This window comes from Electrona antarctica, assembly GCF_951216825.1.
Source record: "Electrona antarctica genome assembly, contig: scaffold_61, whole genome shotgun sequence".
In the NCBI taxonomy this organism is placed as follows: Eukaryota; Metazoa; Chordata; class Actinopteri; order Myctophiformes; family Myctophidae; genus Electrona; species Electrona antarctica.
Window position 1 is genome coordinate 800,391 of NW_027638718.1, and position 10,000 is coordinate 810,390.

At 42.2% G+C, this 10,000-nt stretch overlaps 1 protein-coding gene across 1 annotated transcript in view; it reads right to left on the reverse strand.

The window, feature by feature from the left end:
- The window catches only part of col28a1a (collagen, type XXVIII, alpha 1a), a gene marked incomplete at both ends in the record, with an annotated part of 68,482 nt that overhangs the window by 40,615 nt on the left and 17,867 nt on the right, over window positions 1-10,000 (reverse strand). The window contains 8 exons of the mRNA XM_079530702.1: window positions 2,177-2,245; window positions 3,292-3,360; window positions 3,478-3,546; window positions 3,649-3,717; window positions 4,192-4,260; window positions 7,290-7,358; window positions 8,593-8,661; window positions 9,647-9,700. Of these exons, the coding sequence (XP_079386828.1) occupies window positions 2,177-2,245; window positions 3,292-3,360; window positions 3,478-3,546; window positions 3,649-3,717; window positions 4,192-4,260; window positions 7,290-7,358; window positions 8,593-8,661; window positions 9,647-9,700 (537 nt within the window). The remainder of the gene's footprint in view (window positions 1-2,176; window positions 2,246-3,291; window positions 3,361-3,477; window positions 3,547-3,648; window positions 3,718-4,191; window positions 4,261-7,289; window positions 7,359-8,592; window positions 8,662-9,646; window positions 9,701-10,000) is intronic.

Sequence of the window (10,000 nt, forward strand, 5' to 3'; positions counted from 1 at the left end):
GTGTTAAATAGCTCTATATTGTGACAGTAATCATTGCTATAGTGTGTGTTCAGTAACAGTGTTAAATAGCTCTATATTGTGACAGTAATCATTGCTATAGTGTGTGTTCAGTAACAGTGTTAAATAGCTCTATATTGTGACAGTAATCATTGCTATAGTGTGTGTTCAGTAACAGTGTTAAATAGCTCTATATTGTGACAGTAATCATTGCTATAGTGTGTGTTCAGTAACAGTGCTCTATATTCTGACAGTAATCATTGCTATAGAGTGTGTTCAGTAAGTGTTAAATATAGCTCTATATTGTGACAGTAATCATTGCTATAGTGTGTGTTCAGTAACAGTGTTAAATAGCTCTATATTGTGACAGTAATCATTGCTATAGTGTGTGTTCAGTAACAGTGTTAAATAGCTCTATATTGTGACAGTAATCATTGCTATAGAGTGTGTTCAGTAACAGTGTTAAATAGCTCTATATTGTGACAGTAATCATTGCTATAGTGTGTGTTCAGTAACAGTGCTCTATATTGTGACAGTAATCATTGCTATAGAGTGTGTTCAGTAACAGTGTTAAATAGCTCTATAGTGTGACAGTAATCATTGCTATAGAGTGTGTTCAGTAACAGTGTTAAATAGCTCTATATTGTGACAGTAATCATTGCTATAGAGTGTGTTCAGTAACAGTGTTAAATAGCTCTATATTGTGACAGTAATCATTGCTATAGAGTGTGTTCAGTAACAGTGTTAAATAGCTCTATATTGTGACAGTAATCATTGCTATAGAGTGTGTTCAGTAACAGTGTTAAATAGCTCTATATTGTGACAGTAATCATTGCTATAGAGTGTGTTCAGTAACAGTGTTAAATAGCTCTATATTGTGACGGTAATCATTGCTATAGAGTGTGTTCAGTAACAGTGTTAAATAGCTATATATTGTGACAGTAATCATTGCTATAGAGTGTGTTCAGTAACAGTGTTAAATAGCTCTATAGTGTGACAGTAATCATTGCTATAGAGTGTGTTCAGTAACAGTGTTAAATAGCTCTATAGTGTGACAGTAATCATTGCTATAGAGTGTGTTCAGTAACAGTGTTAAATAGCTCTATATTGTGACAGTAATCATTGCTATAGTGTGTGTTCAGTAACAGTGTTAAATAGCTCTATATTGTGACAGTAATCATTGCTATAGTGTGTGTTCAGTAACAGTGTTAAATAGCTCTATATTGTGACAGTAATCATTGCTATAGTGTGTGTTCAGTAACAGTGTTAAATAGCTCTATATTGTGACAGTAATCATTGCTATAGTGTGTGTTCAGTAACAGTGTTAAATAGCTCTATATTGTGACAGTAATCATTGCTATAGTGTGTGTTCAGTAACAGTGCTCTATATTCTGACAGTAATCATTGCTATAGAGTGTGTTCAGTAAGTGTTAAATATAGCTCTATATTGTGACAGTAATCATTGCTATAGTGTGTGTTCAGTAACAGTGTTAAATAGCTCTATATTGTGACAGTAATCATTGCTATAGTGTGTGTTCAGTAACAGTGTTAAATAGCTCTATATTGTGACAGTAATCATTGCTATAGTGTGTGTTCAGTAACAGTGCTCTATATTCTGACAGTAATCATTGCTATAGAGTGTGTTCAGTAACAGTGTTAAATAGCTCTATAGTGTGACAGTAATCATTGCTATAGAGTGTGTTCAGTAACAGTGTTAAATAGCTATATATTGTGACAGTAATCATTGCTATAGAGTGTGTTCAGTAACAGTGTTAAATAGCTCTATAGTGTGACAGTAATCATTGCTATAGAGTATTTTCAGTAACAGTGTTAAATAGCTCTATAGTGTGACAGTAATCATTGCTATAGAGTGTGTTCAGTAACAGTGTTAAATAGCTCTATATTGTGACAGTAATCATTGCTATAGAGTGTGTTCAGTAACAGTGTTAAATAGCTCTATATTGTGACAGTAATCATTGCTATAGTGTGTGTTCAGTAACAGTGTTAAATAGCTCTATAGTGTGACAGTAATCATTGCTATAGTGTGTGTTCAGTAACAGTGTTAAATAGCTCTATATTGTGACAGTAATCATTGAGTGTGTGTTCAGTAACAGGGGTCTCTCCAGTTCTTTATTGAACCATTTTTCATCCAATCAGGAGCTGTGGGGCGGGGTCTCACCTTGGGTCCGGGCTCCCCCAGGCCCCTCTCCCCCGGTGGGCCGGACTCCCCGGGGAACCCCTGGTCCCCCTGCAGGCACGGGGCAGAACTACACGTTACGGTCAGGCAACGGTTAATGGACTAGACTAAAACTAAAACATCTCAGATGACTAAAGTATGACTAAATATTAGGGATGTCCCGATAATACACTTTTTTCGTTCCCGATCCGATCCCGATACCACAATTTCTGTGTTAGCCGATACCAGAGAATAATATTTATAATAATTAAGAAAAAGTCAATTACTTATTTTAACTCGTGTTGTGTTTATAGCAGACTCCTCACTCAAATGTACACTTGCAGTTTGGGAAACTCCAAAGCAAACTCCACATGCCCCAACATTTTATTTACCTGCCGTAGTGTCGACCCCTTACCCCTGTGTGGGATCGCTGGTTAGACTGGCATAGTGTCGACCCCTTACCCCTGTGTGGGATCGCTGGTTAGACTGGCATAGTGTCGACCCCTTACCCCTGTGTGGGATCGCTGGTTAGACTGGCATAGTGTCGACCCCTTACCCCTGTGTGGGATCGCTGGTTAGACTGGCATAGTGTCAACCCCTTACCCCCTGTGTGGGATCACTGGTTAGACTGGCATAGTGTCGACCCCTTACCCCTGTGTGGGATCGCTGGTTAGACTGGCATAGTGTCAACCCCTTACCCCCTGTGTGGGATCACTGGTTAGACTGGCATAGTGTCGACCCCTTACCCCTGTGTGGGATCACTGGTTAGACTGGCATAGTGTCGACCCCTTACCCCTGTGTGGGATCGCTGGTTAGACTGGCATAGTGTCGACCCCTTACCCCTGTGTGGGATCGCTGGTTAGACTGGCATAGTGTCGACCCCTTACCCCTGTGTGGGATCACTGGTTAGACTGGAATAGTGTCGACCCCTTACCCCTGTGTGGGATCGCTGGTTAGACTGGCATAGTGTCGACCCCTTACCCCTGTGTGGGATCGCTGGTTAGACTGGCATATTCGCCGATACCGATATGACCCGATATGACCAAAAAGGGCCGATACCGATACAGTATCGGGACATCTCTAGTAAAAATTCAAGGCGGGAGGGCCTCTCGTCTTACCTTAGGTCCAATGATCCCCAGGCCCGGAGGTCCTCTGGGCCCCGAGGGCCCGGCGGGCCCCTGGTCTCCCTGAAAGACAGATCACAGTTAATAAAGTTGTGTCTCCTTGGATACCGGCTCCTGATTGGTTAATAAAGATGTTTACCTTGTCTCGTTGGCTCCTGATTGGTTAATAAAGATGTTTACCTTGTCTCCTTGGATACCGGCTCCTGGAAATCCCATCAGCCCTGGAAGGCCCGGGGCTCCTGAAGTTCCCTGAAAGGTCAGAGGTCATGTCTTGTTAACACTGTGAACAGCGAGAGGTCAATCCTAAAGGTCAGAGGTCATGATACCTCCCAGCCGTGGGGTCAATCCTACCTGGTCACCTTTGACCCCGAGCCCCGGAGGTCCGCGGCTGCCCTTAGGACCCTCGTAACCCCGGTCCCCCTGTGATGATGTCACACACACACACACACACACACACACACACACACACACACACACACACACACACACACACACACACACACACACACCCCCACACACACACACACACAGGGAAGAATAATGTGTTAGGAAGGGACAAGTGGACCAGAGATCCAGTATAAGTCATTTTACACTTGGGTGCATGCTGAAAATAGCAGATCTATAACATTGTAGATCGGCTATTTTCAGCAAGTGTAAAGTCAGTCATTACGACGGCATCAAGGCCCGCCAAAATACATTTTGTTCGACTAAATCACCTGTAGATTTAGTCGACTAAAATCTTATGATATTTAGTCGACTAAAACATTCCAGGTGACTAAAATGTGACTGAAACTAAATTAAAACTATTCAAGAGACTATATTTGACTAAAACTAAAATCACAATTTGCTGCCAAAAACAACAACACTGGCATACATAAGCAACTGTAATCTTACTTTAGTTCCAGGTAGACCTTCTCCAGCGAAGCCCTGGGGTCCCTGACTCCCAGGAGGTCCAGGGGGTCCCTGGAGATGAGAAACACATGTCTGTCTGTCTGTCTGTCTGTCTGTCTGTCTGTCTGTCTGTCTGTCTGTCTGTCTGTCTGTCTGTCTCGGTATTCTTTCAGACAGCAACACATTATACATGAACAAATTCATGGATTGTTTTTATTTGTATTTTATCTCTGATTAATGTGTTGTGAATCATAACTATGTTGAGTATCTTAAATAATGTTTTGTTGTGAGAAGGAGAGCCTGTTCTCTTTGATCACCCTCTTGTGGCTGTTGTCTTTCTTTTAATTGTTGATGTATAATTTGTACTTACATACATACTACATCATACTGTGAAGATGATCAAATAAACTAAAACTAAACTAAATGTATAATTCTAGTCAAATTAAGCCGCAGGCTCCACTCCTGGTGCTGCCCTTCCATCAATGCAAACCTCTCTCAGAGTGACAGACCCACAAGGGTCCATTTGGTTCCATTTGTACACTCTCAGAGTGACAGACCCAGAAGGGTCCATTTGGTTCCATTTGTACACTCTCAGAGTGACAGACCCACAAGGGTCCATTTGGTTCAATTTGTACACTCTCAGAGTGACAGACCCACAAGGGTCCATTTGTACACTCTCAGAGTTACAGACCCATAAGGGTCCATTTGGTTCCATTTGTACACTCTCAGAGTTACAGACCCATAAGGGTCCATTTGGTTCCATTTGTACACTCTCTGAGTTACAGACCCATAAGGGTCCATTTGGTTCCATTTGTACACTCTCAGAGTTACAGACCCCATAAGGGTCCATTTGGTTCTATTTGTACACTCTCTGAGTTACAGACCCATAAGGGTCCATTTGGTTCCATTTGTACACTCTCTGAGTTACAGACCCATAAGGGTCCATTTGGTTCCATTTGTACACTCTCTGAGTTACAGACCCATAAGGGTCCATTTGGTTCCATTTGTACACTCTCTGAGTTACAGACCCATAAGGGTCCATTTGGTTCCAAACTATAATTTAAGTGGGGACCCCCTGGAACTGCCTCTAGGACCTCTGGGGGTCCCCGAACCCCACTTTGGGAACCACTGGTATAATGGTCATATCATCAGTCCACCAGTAGATGGAGCTGTGGTTACAGTTTTGCTATGGCCACAGCCAGGACAGGTCAAAAGGGTTCACTTCCTGTCTGGAGGTAGAAATGCATCCATGTTGTGTGTCTGTTGTTCTGTTCACTGTGTCTGTTGTTCTGTTCACTGTGTGTCTGTTGTTCTGTTCACTGTGTGTCTGTTGTTCTGTTCACTGTGTGTCTGTTGTTCTGTTCACTGTGTGTCTGTTGTTCTGTTCACTGTGTGTCTGTTGTTCTGTTCACTGTGTGTCTGTTGTTCTGTTCACTGTGTGTCTGTTGTTCTGTTCACTGTGTGTCTGTTGTTCTGTTCACTGTGTGTCTGTTATGTTGTCTGTGTGTCTGTTGTTCTGTTTACTGTGTTTGTTGTTCTGTTGTCTGTGTCTGTTATGTTGTCTGTGTGTCTGTTGTTCTGTTTACTGTGTCTGTTGTTCTGTTGTCTGTGTCTGTTCTGTTTACTGTGTCTGTTCTGTTTACTGTGTGTCTGTTCTGTTGTCTGTGTGTCTGTTCTGTTGTCTGTGTGTCTGTTGTTCTGTTCACTGTGTGTCTGTTGTTCTGTTCACTGTGTGTCTGTTGTTCTGTTTACTGTGTGTCTGTTGTTCTGTTCACTGTGTGTCTGTTATTCTGTTTACTGTGTGTCTGTTGTTCTGTTCACTGTGTGTCTGTTGTTCTGTTCACTGTGTGTCTGTTATGTTGTCTGTGTGTCTGTTGTTCTGTTTACTGTGTGTCTGTTGTTCTGTTTACTGTGTGTCTGTTCTGTTTACTGTGACTGTTGTTCTGTTTACTGTGTGTCTTTTGTTCAGTTTACTGTGTGACTGTTGTTCTGTTTACTGTGTGTCTGTTGTTCTGTTTACTGTGTGTCTGTTGTTCTGTTCACTGTGTGTCTGTTGTTCTGTTTACTGTGTCTGTTTTGTTTACTGTGTGTCTGTTGTTCTGTTCACTGTGTCTTTTGTTCTGTTTACTGTGTGTCTGTTGTTCTGTTCACTGTATGTCTGTTGTTCTGTTCAATGTGTGTCTGTTCTGTTCTGTTGTCTGTGTGTCTGTTGTTCTGTTCACTGTGCGTCTGTTGTTCTGTTCACTGTGTGTCTGTTCTGTTTACTGTGTGTCTGTTGTTGTTTACTGTGTGTCTGTTCTGTTGTCTGTGTGTCTGTTGTTCTGTTCACTGTGTGTCTGTTGTTCTGTTCACTGTGTGTCTGTTGTTCTGTTGTCTGTGTGTCTGTTGTTGTTTACTGTGTGTCTGTTGTTCTGTTTACTGTGTCTGTTCTGCAGATCTGGAGGTAAAGAATGGGGTAAATCCATAAAGACTGACTATGTGCCTTTCTTAGTTGGGCTGAAGTTACAACATGATGCTCGACAGGTGAGTTAATTCATTACAACTACTGGGTGTTTTGTGCTGGGAGTAGAGCGCCACCTTGTGGACAGCCCGTTCAATGCAGTCTTTCATTATCGTTGTTGTCAGGCAGAAACATTCTATGTCATTTTTTCAGCTTTTTGTTTTTTAAATGATTTTTGTGCCAAAGTAGCAACAATAGCAGATCTATAATGTATAGACGATCGCTGAACCATTTTGAAAGTTGTTTGTGTTTTAATCAATGTCGAAGCAGCTAACGACAGCTTGTGGGTCCTCAGTGACCAATACCCTCCATCTGGACTCACCGTGGGTCCCTGGAGACCCACACCCTCCATCTGGACTCACCATGGGTCCCTGGAGACCCACACCCTCCATCTGGACTCACCATGGGTCCCTGGAGACCCACACCCTCCATCTGGACTCACCATGGGTCCCTGGAGACCCACACCCTCCATCTGGACTCACCATGGGTCCCTGGAAACCCACACCCTCCATCTGGACTCAACGTCGGTCCCTAGAGACCCACATCCCCATCTGGACTCACCATGGGTCCCTGGAGACCCACACCCTCCATCTGGACTCACCATGGCTCCTGCCTGACCAATACCCATCGCTCCAGCCGGGCCGGATCTTCCTTGGTTCCCCTTGTCTCCCTAAAGAAAACAGAAGGTAAGTGGTTGGCTGGTTAACAGAAGGTAAGTGGTTGGCTGGTTAACAGAAGGTAAGTGGTTGGCTGGTTAACAGAAGGTAAGTGGTTGGCTGGTTAACAGAAGGTAAGTGGTTGGCTGGTTAACAGAAGGTAAGTGGTTGGCTGGTTAACAGAAGGTAAGTGGTTGGCTGGTTAACAGAAGGTAAGTGGTTGGCTGGTTAACAGAAGGTAAGTGGTTGGCTGGTTAACAGAAGGTAAGTGGTTGGCTGGTTAACAGAAGGTAAGTGGTTCGCTGGTTAACAGAAGGTAAGTGGTTGGCTGGTTAACAGAAGCTAAGTGGTAGGCTGGTTAACAGAAGTTAAGTGGTTGGCTGGTTAACAGAAGTTAAGTGGTTGGCTGGTTAACAGAAGTTAAGTGGTTCGCTGGTTAACAGAAGCTAAGTGGTAGGCTGGTTAACAGAAGGTAAGTGGTTGGCTGGTTAACAGAAGCTAAGTGGTAGGCTGGTTAACAGAAGCTAAGTGGTAGGCTGGTTAACAGAAGGTAAGTGGTTGGCTGGTTAACAGAAGCTAAGTGGTAGGCTGGTTAACAGAAGGTAAGTGGTTGGCTGGTTAACAGAAGTTAAGTGGTTGGCTGGTTAACAGAAGCTAAGTGGTAGGCTGGTTAACAGAAGGTAAGTGGTTGGCTGGTTAACAGAAGCTAAGTGGTAGGCTGGTTAACAGAAGGTAAGTGGTTGGCTGGTTAACAGAAGCTAAGTGGTAGGCTGGTTAACAGAAGTTAAGTGGTTGGCTGGTTAACAGAAGTTAAGTGGTTGGCTGGTTAACAGAAGTTAAGTGGTTCGCTGGTTGCACACTACTGGTTCGTTGTTGTTTTTCTGCCGCATATCGAATTTCGGAGAACATAAGATAATTAATTAAAAAAATCAACCTGGCTTTATGTCAATCACGTTTGCACACTGCACTGCCACTGCAATAGTTCATCCATATACTCTGACTGGGTCTTACTCGACTAAATCTTTTTTTGTATTTCAGTCTACTAACACTAGCGTGTGGTTGAACACACACAACAAAATTTAATTGAAATTAATCGACATTGAAGTTAGAGTCGGAGTTGGAGTTGAGGTGAATTGAATTGAATTGAATTGAATTGAATTGAATTGAATTGAATTGAATTGAATTGAATTGAATTGAATTGAATTGAATTGAATTGAATTGAATTGAATTGAATTGAATTGAGGTCACCTTGGGTCCAGGGAATCCAACGCCTGCGTCTCCTGGGGGTCCAGTGGCCCCGCCCGGTCCACGGTCACCCTGTAGTGAGACGACATCATCATTACATCACCTCTATAATCACCCTTATTAACATATTAGATTAATTACATCACCTCTATAATCACCCTTATTAACATATTAGATTCATTACATCACCTCTATAATCACCCTTATTAACATATTATTAGATTCATTACATCACCCTTATTAACATATTAGATTCATTACATCACCTCTATAATCACCATTATTAACATATTAGATTCATTACATCACCTCTATAATCACCCTTATTAACATATTATTAGATTCATTACATCACCCTTATTAACATATTAGATTCATTACATCACCTCTATAATCACCATTATTAACATATTAGATTCATTACATCACCTCTATAATCACCCTTATTAACATATTATTAGATTCATTACATCACCCTTATTAACATATTAGATTCATTACATCACCTCTATAATCATTGGTGCACGATAATGAAATTATGACCGATCTCTGATTGTTTGCAGGGTCATATTCTGCCGATACCGATTCTGACCGATTTCCGATATTATACAGATGACCACAATGGAAACAAACAAGCCTATAGGCCCTTTAGGGGCGTATTGGCCCAAAGCCTGTTAATACAGTATTCAATCAATCAATAAACAGCCTATACTCTTTTCCAAGTGTCTGTTTTCACAACTGAATGAGACGAGAACACACATTAAATGGAGGGAAATGTAAAGTAATTTTTTACTTAATATAAGATTTGACATCATTGATTTGGCTTTTGTTCTAGACTATAGAGGATTCATATTGAACTCATTGAGTTTTTAAAAATGTAATTTAAAAACATTTTTCCTGGTGAAAACCGATGAAATGATCTGTATTATTTTTAGACCATTCCGATACCGATATATGCTACCGATAGCCATAGCTAGCCATCATGCATCCATAATAATAAATAATAATCATGTTTTAACCATAATTGGAATGAATGTTTTTCGCTTTTCGGTCTTACTTTGGGTCCGATTGGTCCTTCACTCCCCTGGTCCCCCTGCTCTCCTCTCACCCCCTGTAAACACACACACACACGGACGTGCACGCACACGCACGCGCACCACACACCACACACCAAACACACCACACACCACACACCAAACACCAAACACACCACACACCACACACACACACACACACACACACACACACACGGACGTGCACGCACACACACACGCACCACACACCACACACCAAACACACCACACACACACACACACACACACACACGCACGCACACACACACACACACACACGCACGCACGCGCACCACACACCACACCCCACACACCACACACACACACGCACGTGCACG